At 49.1% G+C, this 13,452-nt stretch overlaps 2 protein-coding genes across 4 annotated transcripts in view; both read left to right on the top strand.

Annotated features, from left to right (window-relative positions):
* Window positions 1-11,665, top strand: part of LOC129831707 (START domain-containing protein 10-like) — a 45,591-nt gene extending 33,926 nt beyond the window's left edge. Inside the window, exon 6 of the mRNA XM_055895089.1 lies at window positions 1,802-11,665. Within this exon, the coding sequence (XP_055751064.1) occupies window positions 1,802-2,014 (213 nt within the window). The 3' untranslated portion in view covers window positions 2,015-11,665. The remainder of the gene's footprint in view (window positions 1-1,801) is intronic.
* A 101-nt stretch (window positions 11,666-11,766) lies between these two features.
* The window catches only part of LOC129831705 (arf-GAP with Rho-GAP domain, ANK repeat and PH domain-containing protein 1-like), an 84,895-nt gene continuing 83,209 nt past the window's right edge, over window positions 11,767-13,452 (top strand). The window contains exon 1 of one of the 3 annotated variants that reach the window (XM_055895086.1): window positions 11,767-12,511. The gene's annotated coding sequence lies outside the window, so the exon portion shown is untranslated. The remainder of the gene's footprint in view (window positions 12,512-13,452) is intronic. The other 2 variants (XM_055895084.1, XM_055895085.1) reach the window with 2 other exon arrangements.

The following is a 13,452-nucleotide window of genomic DNA, read 5'->3' as shown; positions in this document are numbered from 1 at the left end:
AACAGACAACTCTCTCTATCTCTCCATCCTCACTAGGTTACTATATGGAACAGACAACTCTCTCTATCTCTCCATCCTCACTAGGTTACTATATGGAACAGACAACTCTCTCTATCTCTCCATCCTCACTAGGTTACTATATGGAACAGACAACTCTCTCTATCTCTCCATCATCACTAGGTTACTATATGGAACAGACAACTCTCTCTATCTCTCCATCCTCACTAGGTTACTATATGGAACAGACAACTCTCTCTATCTCTCCATCCTCACTAGGTTACTATATGGAACAGACAACTCTCTCTATCTCTCCATCCTCACTAGGTTACTATATGGAACAGACAACTCTCTCTCTCCATCCTCACTAGGTTACTATATGGAACAGACAACTCTCTCTATCTCTCCATCCTCACTAGGTAACTATATGGAACAGACAACTCTCTCTATCTCTCCATCCTCACTAGGTTACTATATGGAACAGACAACTCTCTCTATCTCTCCATCCTCACTAGGTTACTATATGGAACAGACGACTCTCTCTATCTCTCCATCCTCACTAGGTTACTATATGGAACAGACGACTCTCTCTATCTCTCCATCCTCACTAGGTTACTATATGGAACAGACAACTCTCTCTATCTCTCCATCATCACTAGGTTACTATATGGAACAGACAACTCTCTCTATCTCTCCATCCTCACTAGGTTACTATATGGAACAGACAACTCTCTCTATCTCTCCATCCTCACTAGGTTACTATATGGAACAGACAACTCTCTCTATCTCTCCATCCTCACTAGGTTACTATATGGAGCAGACAACTCTCTCTATCTCTCCATCCTCACTAGGTTACTATATGGAACAGACAACTCTCTCTCTCCATCCTCACTAGGTTACTATATGGAACAGACAACTCTCTCTATCTCTCCATCCTCACTAGGTTACTATATGGAACAGACGACTCTCTCTATCTCTCCATCCTCACTAGGTTACTATATGGAGCAGACAACTCTCTCTATCTCTCCATCCTCACTAGGTTACTATATGGAACAGACAACTCTCTCTATCTCTCCATCCTCACTAGGTTACTATATGGAACAGACGACTCTCTCTATCTCTCCATCCTCACTAGGTTACTATATGGAACAGACAACTCTCTCTATCTCTCCATCCTCACTAGGTTACTATATGGAACAGACAACTCTCTCTATCTCTCCATCCTCACTAGGTTACTATATGGAGCAGACAACTCTCTCTATCTCTCCATCCTCACTAGGTTACTATATGGAACAGACAACTCTATCTCTCTCTCCATCCTCACTAGGTTACTATATGGAACAGACAACTCTCTCTATCTCTCCATCCTCACTAGGTTACTATATGGAACAGACAACTCTCTCTATCTCTCCATCCTCACTAGGTTACTATATGGAACAGACAACTCTCTCTATCTCTCCATCCTCACTAGGTTACTATATGGAACAGACAACTCTCTCTATCTCTCCATCCTCACTAGGTTACTATATGGAACAGACAACTCTCTCTATCTCTCCATCCTCACTAGGTTACTATATGGAACAGACAACTCTCTCTATCTCTCCATCCTCACTAGGTTACTATATGGAACAGACGACTCTCTCTATCTCTCTATCACTAGGTTACTATATGGAACAGACAACTCTCTCTATCTCTCCATCCTCACTAGGTTACTATATGGAGCAGACAACTCTCTCTCTCTAACCCTGGCTAAATGCAGATCTCTGTCTGTATGTATCTCTCTCTTTCTCTCTGTGTGTCACAGGCGATGAAGAAGATCAGTAAGGCGTGTCTGAAGTACGGAGAGTGGAAGCAGAGACACAACCCGGGATTCAAGCCCTGGCTCTACCCTGAGCAGACTACACTACCCACAATCCCAGTGTCCGAGCTTAGCATCCAGCACGCAGACAGCCTGGAGAACATTGACGAGAGTACACTCAGCGAGATGCAGACACGGGAGGAGAGAGATAGCGACTAACACCACACACACACACACACACACACACACACACACACACACACACACACACACACACACACACCTCAGTGAGATCGGAGAGAGACGGTGACTAACACCACACACACACACACACACACACACACACACACACACACACACACACACACACACACACACACACACACCTCAGTGAGATCAGAGAGAGACGGTGACTAACACCACCCACACCTCAGTGAGATCAGAGAGAGACGGTGACTAACACCACCCACACCTCAGTGAGATCGGAGAGAGATGGTGACTAACACCACCCACACCTCAGTGAGATCGGAGAGAGACGGTGACTAACACCACCCACAACACCACCCACACCTCAGTGAGATCGGAGAGGAGAGAGACGGTGACTAACACCACCCACACCTCAGTGAGATCGGAGAGAGACGGTGACTAACACCACCCACACCTCAGTGAGATCGGAGAGAGACGGTGACTAACACCACCCACAACACCACCCACACCTCAGTGAGATCGGAGAGAGACGGTGACTAACACCACCCACACCTCAGTGAGATCGGAGAGGAGAGAGAAGGTGACTAACACCACCCACACCTCAGTGAGATCGGAGAGGAGAGAGACGGTGACTAACACCACCCACACCTCAGTGAGATCGGAGAGGAGAGAGACGGTGACTAACACCACCCACACCTCAGTGAGATCGGAGAGGAGAGAGAAGGTGACTAACACCACCCACACCTCAGTGAGATCGGAGAGGAGAGAGACGGTGACTAACACCACCCACACCTCAGTGAGATCGGAGAGAGACGTTGACTAACACCACCCACACCTCAGTGAGATCGGAGAGGAGAGAGACGGTGACTAACACCACCCACACCTCAGTGAGATCGGAGAGAGACGGTGACTAACACCACCCACACCTCAGTGAGATCGGAGAGAGACGGTGACTAACACCACCCACAACACCACCCACACCTCAGTGAGATCGGAGAGAGACGGTGACTAACACCACCCACACCTCAGTGAGATCGGAGAGGAGAGAGAAGGTGACTAACACCACCCACACCTCAGTGAGATCGGAGAGGAGAGAGACGGTGACTAACACCACCCACACCTCAGTGAGATCGGAGAGGAGAGAGACGGTGACTAACACCACCCACACCTCAGTGAGATCGGAGAGGAGAGAGAAGGTGACTAACACCACCCACACCTCAGTGAGATCGGAGAGGAGAGAGACGGTGACTAACACCACCCACACCTCAGTGAGCTCGGAGAGAGACGGTGACTAACCCCACCCACACCTCAGTGAGCTCGGAGAGAGACGGTGACTAACACCACCCACACCTCAGTGAGCTCGGAGAGAGACGGTGACTAACACCACCCACACCTCAGTGAGATCGGAGAGGAGAGAGACGGTGACTAACACCACCCACACCTCAGTGAGATCGGAGAGGAGCGAGACGGTGACTAACACCACCCACACCTCAGTGAGATCGGAGAGGAGAGAGACGGTGACTACCACCACCCACACCTCAGTGAGATCGGAGAGAGACGGTGACTAACACCACCCACACCTCAGTGAGATCGGAGAGAGACGGTGACTAACACCACCCACACCTCAGTGAGATCGGAGAGGAGAGAGACGGTGACTACCACCACCCACACCTCAGTGAGATCGGTGAGAGACGGTGACTAACACCACCCACACCTCAGTGAGATCGGAGAGAGACGGTGACTAACACCACCCACACCTCAGTGAGATCAGAGAGAGACGGTGACTAACACCACCCACACCTCAGTGAGATCGGAGAGGAGAGAGACGGTGACTAACACCACCCACACCTCAGTGAGATCGGAGAGGAGAGAGACGGTGACTAACACCACCCACACCTCAGTGAGATCGGAGAGAGACGGTGACTAACACCACCCACACCTCAGTGAGATCAGAGAGAGACGGTGACTAACACCACCCACACCTCAGTGAGATCGGAGAGGAGCGAGACGGTGACTAACACCACCCACACCTCAGTGAGATCGGAGAGAGACGTTGACTAACACCACCCACACCTCAGTGAGATCGGAGAGAGACGGTGACTAACACCACCCACACCTCAGTGAGATCGGAGAGAGACGGTGACTAACACCACCCACACCTCAGTGAGATCGGAGAGGAGAGAGACGGTGACTAACACCACCCACACCTCAGTGAGATCGGAGAGGAGAGTGACGGTGACTAACACCACCCACACCTCAGTGCGATCGGAGAGAGACGGTGACTAACACCACCCACACCTCAGTGCGATCGGAGAGAGACGGTGACTAACACCACCCACACCTCAGTGGGATTGGAGAGAGACGGTGACTAACACCACCCACACCTCAGTGAGATCGGAGAGGAGAGAGACGGTGACTAACACCACCCACACCTCAGTGAGATCGGAGAGGAGAGAGACGGTGACTAACACCACCCACACCTCAGTGAGATCGGAGAGGAGAGAGACGGTGACTAACACCACCCACACCTCAGTGAGATCGGAGAGGAAAGAGACGGTGACTAACACCACCCACACCTCAGTGAGATCGGAGAGGAAAGAGACGGTGACTAACACCACCCACACCTCAGTGAGATCGGAGAGAGACGGTGACTAACACCACCCACACCTCAGTGAGATCGGATCGGAGAGAGACGGTGACTACCACCACCCACACCTCAGTGGGATTGGAGAGGAGAGAGACGGTGACTACCACCACCCACACCTCAGTGAGATCGGAGAGGAAAGAGACGGTGACTAACACCACCCACACCTCAGTGAGATCGGAGAGTGACGGTGACTAACACCACCCACACCTCAGTGAGATCGGAGAGTGACGGTGACTAACACCACCCACACCTCAGTGAGATCGGAGAGAGACGGTGACTAACACCACCCACACCTCAGTGAGATCGGAGAGAGACGGTGACTAACACCACCCACACCTCAGTGAGATCGGAGAGAGACGGTGACTACCACCACCCACACCTCAGTGAGATCGGAGAGAGACGGTGACTAACACCACCCACACCTCAGTGAGATCGGAGAGGAGAGAGACGGTGACTAACACCACCCACACCTCAGTGAGATCGGAGAGAGACGGTGACTAACACCACCCACACCTCAGTGAGATCGGTGAGAGACGGTGACTAACACCACCCACACCTCAGTGAGATCGGAGAGAGACGGTGACTAACACCACCCACACCTCAGTGAGATCGGAGAGAGACGGTGACTAACACCACCCACACCTCAGTGAGATCGGAGAGAGACGGTGACTAACACCACCCACACCTCAGTGAGATCGGAGAGAGACGGTGACTACCACCACCCACACCTCAGTGAGATCGGAGAGAGACGGTGACTAACACCACCCACACCTCAGTGAGATCGGAGAGAGACGGTGACTAACACCACCCACACCTCAGTGAGATCGGAGAGGAGCGAGACGGTGACTAACACCACCCACACCTCAGTGAGATCGGAGAGGAGAGAGACGGTGACTACCACCACCCACACCTCAGTGAGATCGGAGAGAGACGGTGACTAACACCACCCACACCTCAGTGAGATCGGAGAGAGACGGTGACTAACACCACCCACACCTCAGTGAGATCGGAGAGGAGAGAGACGGTGACTACCACCACCCACACCTCAGTGAGATCGGTGAGAGACGGTGACTAACACCACCCACACCTCAGTGAGATCGGAGAGAGACGGTGACTAACACCACCCACACCTCAGTGAGATCAGAGAGAGACGGTGACTAACACCACCCACACCTCAGTGAGATCGGAGAGGAGAGAGACGGTGACTAACACCACCCACACCTCAGTGAGATCGGAGAGGAGAGAGACGGTGACTAACACCACCCACACCTCAGTGAGATCGGAGAGAGACGGTGACTAACACCACCCACACCTCAGTGAGATCAGAGAGAGACGGTGACTAACACCACCCACACCTCAGTGAGATCGGAGAGGAGCGAGACGGTGACTAACACCACCCACACCTCAGTGAGATCGGAGAGAGACGTTGACTAACACCACCCACACCTCAGTGAGATCGGAGAGAGACGGTGACTAACACCACCCACACCTCAGTGAGATCGGAGAGAGACGGTGACTAACACCACCCACACCTCAGTGAGATCGGAGAGGAGAGAGACGGTGACTAACACCACCCACACCTCAGTGAGATCGGAGAGGAGAGAGACGGTGACTAACACCACCCACACCTCAGTGCGATCGGAGAGAGACGGTGACTAACACCACCCACACCTCAGTGCGATCGGAGAGAGACGGTGACTAACACCACCCACACCTCAGTGGGATTGGAGAGAGACGGTGACTAACACCACCCACACCTCAGTGAGATCGGAGAGAGACGGTGACTAACACCACGCACACCTCAGTGAGATCGGAGAGAGACGGTGACTAACACCACCCACACCTCAGTGAGATCGGAGAGAGACGGTGACTAACACCACCCACACCTCAGTGAGATCGGAGAGAGACGGTGACTACCACCACCCACACCTCAGTGAGATCGGAGAGAGACGGTGACTACCACCATCCACACCTCAGTGAGATCGGAGAGAGACGGTGACTAACACCACCCACACCTCAGTGAGATCGGAGAGAGACGGTGACTACCACCACCCACAACACCACCCACACCTCAGTGAGATCTGAGAGAGACGGTGACTAACACCACCCACACCTCAGTGAGATCGGAGAGGAGAGAGACGGTGACTAACACCACCCACACCTCAGTGAGATCGGAGAGGAGAGAGACGGTGACTACCACCACCCACACCTCAGTGAGATCGGAGAGAGACGGTGACTACCACCACCCACACCTCAGTGAGATCGGAGAGGAGAGAGACGGTGACTAACACCACCCACACCTCAGTGAGATCGGAGAGGAGAGAGACGGTGACTACCACCACCCACACCTCAGTGAGATCGGAGAGAGACGGTGACTACCACCACCCACACCTCAGTGAGATCGGAGAGAGACGGTGACTAACACCACCCACACCTCAGTGAGATCGGAGAGAGACGGTGACTAACACCACCCACACCTCAGTGAGATCGGAGAGAGACGGTGACTACCACCACCCACAACACCACCCACACCTCAGTGAGATCTGAGAGAGACGGTGACTAACACCACCCACACCTCAGTGAGATCGGAGAGGAGAGAGACGGTGACTACCACCACCCACACCTCAGTGAGATCGGAGAGAGACGGTGACTACCACCACCCACACCTCAGTGAGATCGGAGAGGAGAGAGACGGTGACTAACACCACCCACACCTCAGTGAGATCGGAGAGAGACGGTGACTAACACCACCCACACCTCAGTGAGATCGGAGAGAGACGGTGACTAACACCACCCACACCTCAGTGAGATCGGAGAGAGACGGTGACTAACACCACCCACACCTCAGTGAGATCGGAGAGAGACGGTGACTACCACCACCCACACCTCAGTGAGATCGGAGAGAGACGGTGACTAACACCACCCACACCTCAGTGAGATCGGAGAGGAGAGAGACGGTGACTAACACCACCCACACCTCAGTGAGATCGGAGAGAGACGTTGACTAACACCACCCACACCTCAGTGAGATCGGAGAGAGACGGTGACTAACACCACCCACACCTCAGTGAGATCGGAGAGAGACGGTGACTACCACCACCCACACCTCAGTGAGATCGGAGAGAGACGGTGACTAACACCACCCACACCTCAGTGAGATCGGAGAGAGACGGTGACTAACACCACCCACACCTCAGTGAGATCGGAGAGGAGAGAGACGGTGACTAACACCACCCACACCTCAGTGAGATCGGAGAGGAGAGAGACGGTGACACAAACACACATACTCACTTTCTCTTTCCTCTTCAGTTAGTCTCTTTGTCCTGAATCACTGCCTCTGTTGCCCATTGTGTCTCTGGATCACACACACATTCACAAGCCACACACAGGTCCACTCTCTTTTCCTCAACACTACAGTATGAATGTATGTAGGGTTCAATCTTAAATACAGATTCCTACAAAGGTTTTCATATTTAATTTGTGATCCGAGTCTTTCTTAAACTTAGTGTGTGTGTGTGTGTGTGTGTGTTTAAGGTCTGACAAATGATTGACTTGATTAACAGATTGTTCTGGTCTGAATCTATCACACATACACACTGTTTAATGCCGCTTCTACTGTGTGGCCTAGTTTGGAACCGGGATCCCCACTCTGGGTTGGCATAGCAACTCCCCGCTCAACTTAGCACCAGGGCTAGACAGGGAGGGGGAGGCAGGAGAGACCGAGAGAAAATGAGGGAGGGGGAGGCAGGAGAGACCGAGAGAAAATGAGGGAGGCAGGAGAGACCGAGAGAAAATGAGGGAGGGGGAGGCAGGAGAGACCGAGAGAAAACAGGGAGGGGGAGGCAGGAGAGACCGAGAGAAAATGAGGGAGGGGGAGGCAGGAGAGACCGAGAGAAAATGAGGGAGGGGGAGGCAGGAGAGACCGAGAGAAAATGAGGGAGGGGGAGGCAGGAGAGACCGAGAGAAAACAGGGAGGGGGAGGCAGGAGAGACCGAGAGAAAATGAGGGAGGGGGAGGCAGGAGAGACCGAGAGAAAATGAGGCAGGGGGAGGCAGGAGAGACCGAGAGAAAACAGGGAGGGGGAGGCAGGAGAGACCGAGAGAAAACAGGGAGGGGGAGGCAGGAGAGACCGAGAGAAAATGAGGGAGGGGGAGGCAGGAGAGACCGAGAGAAAATGAGGGAGGGGGAGGCAGGAGAGACCAAGAGAAAATGAGGGAGGGGAAGGCAGGAGAGACCGAGAGAAAACAGGGAGGGGGAGGCAGGAGAGACCGAGAGAAAATGAGGGAGGGGGAGGCAGGAGAGACCGAGAGAAAATGAGGGAGGGGGAGGCAGGAGAGACCGAGAGAAAATGAGGGAGTGAAAACTCCGATGTAATTGTGGATATGAATGGTTGGTGAGTTTGCCCTCCCCTGCAGTGCTCCCTCTGTTGGCCCAGTTTCTCAAACACAGACATGGTTCAGCTGTTGAGTGGATCAGGGAAATCATGAAGGTTACAATTAATCACATTATCTCTACAATAATGAAGTTTTGTTACCATGGGCCTTATGGGACAGGTGAGTCTGACATGGCTGTCTGAAGGGATAATGTTCTCCATAGAGTACCACAGTGTGAGTCATAATACCCATAAAACCTAGCGGTCAAATAGGGAAACCGTTCCAATCGTTTTTCCCATAGGGGACTTTAGGAACACTTAAAATAAGGGCTGTGTTTTGCGTAGGCTTACCCTGGCGTGACATTTTGAAAACTGTGCAAATCTCTCTAGGACAAAGTGACATTTATCAATATATTCACCTGTATTTACCCACAAATGAAATGCTAATTAGCTGCTAATGTGGCTATCATAAAGAACTACAAATGTCATGACGATCGATTTAACTATCTAATGTTAGCTAAATGTAGTAATTAATTGGCTAAATTTGTTTAAATGTACCTGTTAGCAAAGGTACCAGCAAGATACGACGTGCAGAAGCTTGCTGGGATATGTGGTCTTGCGTGATGTCTACTTTGATGCTAATTAGCATTTTCGATTCGAAATATTTTCGAGCCAAATATATCAAGGTGCCACCAACCTCCTGTAGTAACAATAGATAGAGCAGCGGAATTCAAATCAGGATGAGTCGTCGGGCAACTGCAACCTGGAACCCCACATTCATTATATCATGAACCCAAAGGGATACAGTATGTAAAGTAGAAATATGCCGTTAGGGATACAGTATGTAAAGCAGAAATATGCCTGTAAACATACAGTATGTAAAGCAGAAATATGCCGTTAGGGATACAGTATGTAAAGCAGAAATATGCCGTTAGGGATACAGTATGTAAAGCAGAAATATGCCTGTAGACATACAGTATGTAAAGCAGAAATATGCCTGTAGACATACAGTATGTAAAGCAGAAATATGCCTGTAGAGATACAGTATGTAAAGCAGAAATATGCCTGTAGAGATACAGTATGTAAAGCAGAAATATGCCTGTAGAGATACAGTATGTAAAGCAGAAATATGCCTGTAGACATACAGTATGTAAAGCAGAAATATGCCTGTAAACATACAGTATGTAAAGCAGAAATATGCCTGTAGAGATACAGTATGTAAAGCAGAAATATGCATGTAGAGATACAGTATGTAAAGCAGAAATATGCCTGTAGAGATACAGTATGTAAAGCAGAAATATGCCTGTAGAGATACAGTATGTAAAGCAGAAATATGCCTGTAAACATACAGTATGTAAAGCAGAAATATGCCTGTAGAGATACAGTATGTAAAGCAGAAATATGCCTGTAGACATACAGTATGTAAAGCAGAAATATGCCTGTAGACATACAGTATGTAAAGCAGAAATATGCCTGTAGAGATACAGTATGTAAAGCAGAAATATGCCTGTAAACATACAGTATGTAAAGCAGAAATATGCCTGTAGAGATACAGTATGTAAAGCAGAAATATGCCTGTAGAGATACAGTATGTAAAGCAGAAATATGCCTGTAGAGATACAGTATGTAAAGCAGAAATATGCCTGTAGAGATACAGTATGTAAAGCAGAAATATGCCTGTAGAGATACAGTATGTAAAGCAGAAATGTGGTGTCTGCTCTGTCTCTCTTCAGAATTTGTATATCTTCCTGCTCTGAATTTAAGCTGGTATGGTAGTTGTCTGATGGCTCAGCCACTAGTCCTAATGGAGCCGTCTCCGGGTCACTGGGTCAGCGGGTCATACGGGGGTTGGCGTGATAAAAAGGATATGCACCGTGCTGGTGGCCTGTCTCCCTGCCACCCCACACTGACCCCGCCACGGCTACTAGACCAGCGATGAGTCACCGTCTTCCTCTCTCCTCCTCTATCTTCCCCTCCTCTCCTCCTCCACCCCCTACCTTCCCCTCCTCTCCTCCACCCCCTACCTTCCCCTCCTCTCCTCCACCCCCTACCTTCCCCTCCTCTCCTCCACCCCCTACCTTCCCCTCCTCTCCTCCACCCCCTACCTTCCCCTCATCTCCTCCACCCCCTACCTTCCTCTCCTCCAACCCCTACCTTCCCCTCATCTCCTCCACCCCCTACCTTCCCCTCATCTCCTCCAACCCCTACCTTCCCTTCCTCTCCTCCACCCCCTACCTTCCCCTCATCTCTTCCAACCCCTACCTTCCTCTCCTCCAACCCCTACCTTCCCCTCATCTCCTCCAACCCCTACCTCCCCCTCCTCTCATCCAACCCCTACCTTCCCCTCATCTCCTCTACCCCCTACCTTCCTCTCCTCCACCCCCTACCTTCCCCTCATCTCCTCCACCCCCTACCTTCCCCTCCTCTCCTCCAACCCCTACCTTCCCCTCATCTCCTCCAACCCCTACCTTCCTCTCTCTTTGCCACCATCTCTTTGCCATAAGCTATGCCTATATGTCCACACAGGTACAAGCCAATGGAATAGAAGGTGTCATAGGTTTATAATTTATAGTCTATATTCTGCAGCACAGTGTCCTACCTAGAACATGATTCCCCTAGGACAATAAAGTTATTTTAGAATCTACATCCAATCTCTTTATTGTGTAGCCCAATCATCACACTTTGAATTTCTTTGTGGAAAAATTAAAAAAGCCTATGCCACTTTCAGGTTAATACAATCCCATAAACCATAATAGCCTTGGCCATAAGGAATTGTATTTCTGTGATATATATATATATATATCCTGCAGATGAGGAAATCCACATGTATTCACAGAAATAACCTAGGCCTGTATCTATTGGTCTCTGGGAAAGTTGTCAATGAAGAAGCTCGTCCCATGAACAGTTCCCCTCCCCACCTCAACCCTACAGCAGTCACTTTGTCACCCTCCTGAGGTTGAAAACGAAACTACACACCATCCCAGAAATATGGACGTGGATACAATGTCCACTGTTATTCTTTGACAGTGTTTCCACGCAGAATGGAACTCATTTGTCAGAATGGCTCTATTGTTGCAAAGCACCTGACCGAATTTTCCAGAACAATGTTGCTACTTTCTAGAGATAGACGAACGTGTCAACATGTCCAGCATTAGCATGTCCAGAAATAAATTGTTAGCCTAGGCTTCATCAACAAAATGTTACATTTGTGTGGTACTTGTTTCATGATCAGGCTTACTAGAAGATGTGTGTCTCTGTGTTCTCTCCCACATACACTTTAATGGTTGAAAAGTGGACTGGCTAAATAGAGGACTAGGCTTCTTCTTAAATATAACCAATCACGTGACCGCTGCGGAAGTTTTCGGTGTATTTGCTGCTGGTGCTTTTGAGGCGTGAGAATATGTCATCGGCTAACTCGTCCTGAAATATCCCAAAATACCGCAACAACTAAACTCCAGTCACCAGGGAAACTGTTCAAAACACAGAGAAGGTAATTCATGTTTTAAGAAAATATTTTTCTGGAGAGCTTATGGTTGAAAAAAAATAACTTTAAAAACTTCAGAAGAAAGAAAGGACCAAAACAGATTTTGTAATGAGGCGAATTTGTAAAGAATTCTGATGCGCTTTCAAGTATAGTTTCAAAGTCATAATAGCCTAGACTCAGATGCGATTGTCAACAAAAGTCTAGTTACGCTTTTAGATCAACCTGTAAATGGGCAGTTGCTGTCAATTAATGTAATAAAATGACTCCCCGCAGCGTTTCATATAAAAGCCTAAAACCGTTTTCCTTCGTTTGTGATAAATTGAGGCTATAGTTTAAAGGACCAAGAAGCGAGGACCCCCAGTCTCCGTTATTGTGGAATGCTGACGCGGTTGTTTATCCCAGTTCGATTCCGTTTTCTCTGGTCTTATTGGATCTCAGGGATCACGTTCGCTCGTGTTATTGGATAATAAATCAAATCAATGATTTACAACAATTTAAATCAACGATTTACAATAATATATTTTTTTTGTGCGTGTGTCTAATCTGATGTGCGTGACAGGAAGATATGTTAATGTAATAGACACGGAGTTAATGTGGGCCTATTTCAGTGTTCCGCAGTTGTTCAGACTGTGCAGGTGCAGATTTGACAGGTGCTTGGCTGAGCCATGTATTTAGAGAGTATCTGCATTATGATGCATTTACATGATGCTTCGACATTCTATGACAGCCATGTTAGCTCCTTACATGGGGGAATACGATACTATGTAACTGCATTTCTAGAATTAGAACAATATTCTAAATTCTAAAAGTTGGCATAACTCTCACTAATAATAATACTACATTTGAATTTGCATAGCACTTTTCATTAGACTTATCTCAAAGATCTACTAAGGATTTTTTTTGCAATAAAAACAACGTATATACATTTAGAATCAAGGCAGGTAAAA

This window comes from Salvelinus fontinalis, chromosome 33 (genome assembly GCF_029448725.1).
Source record: "Salvelinus fontinalis isolate EN_2023a chromosome 33, ASM2944872v1, whole genome shotgun sequence".
Classification (NCBI taxonomy): domain Eukaryota; kingdom Metazoa; phylum Chordata; class Actinopteri; order Salmoniformes; family Salmonidae; genus Salvelinus; species Salvelinus fontinalis.
Note: the sequence above shows the minus strand (reverse complement) of the source record. Positions and strands in the feature narration are given on the sequence as shown.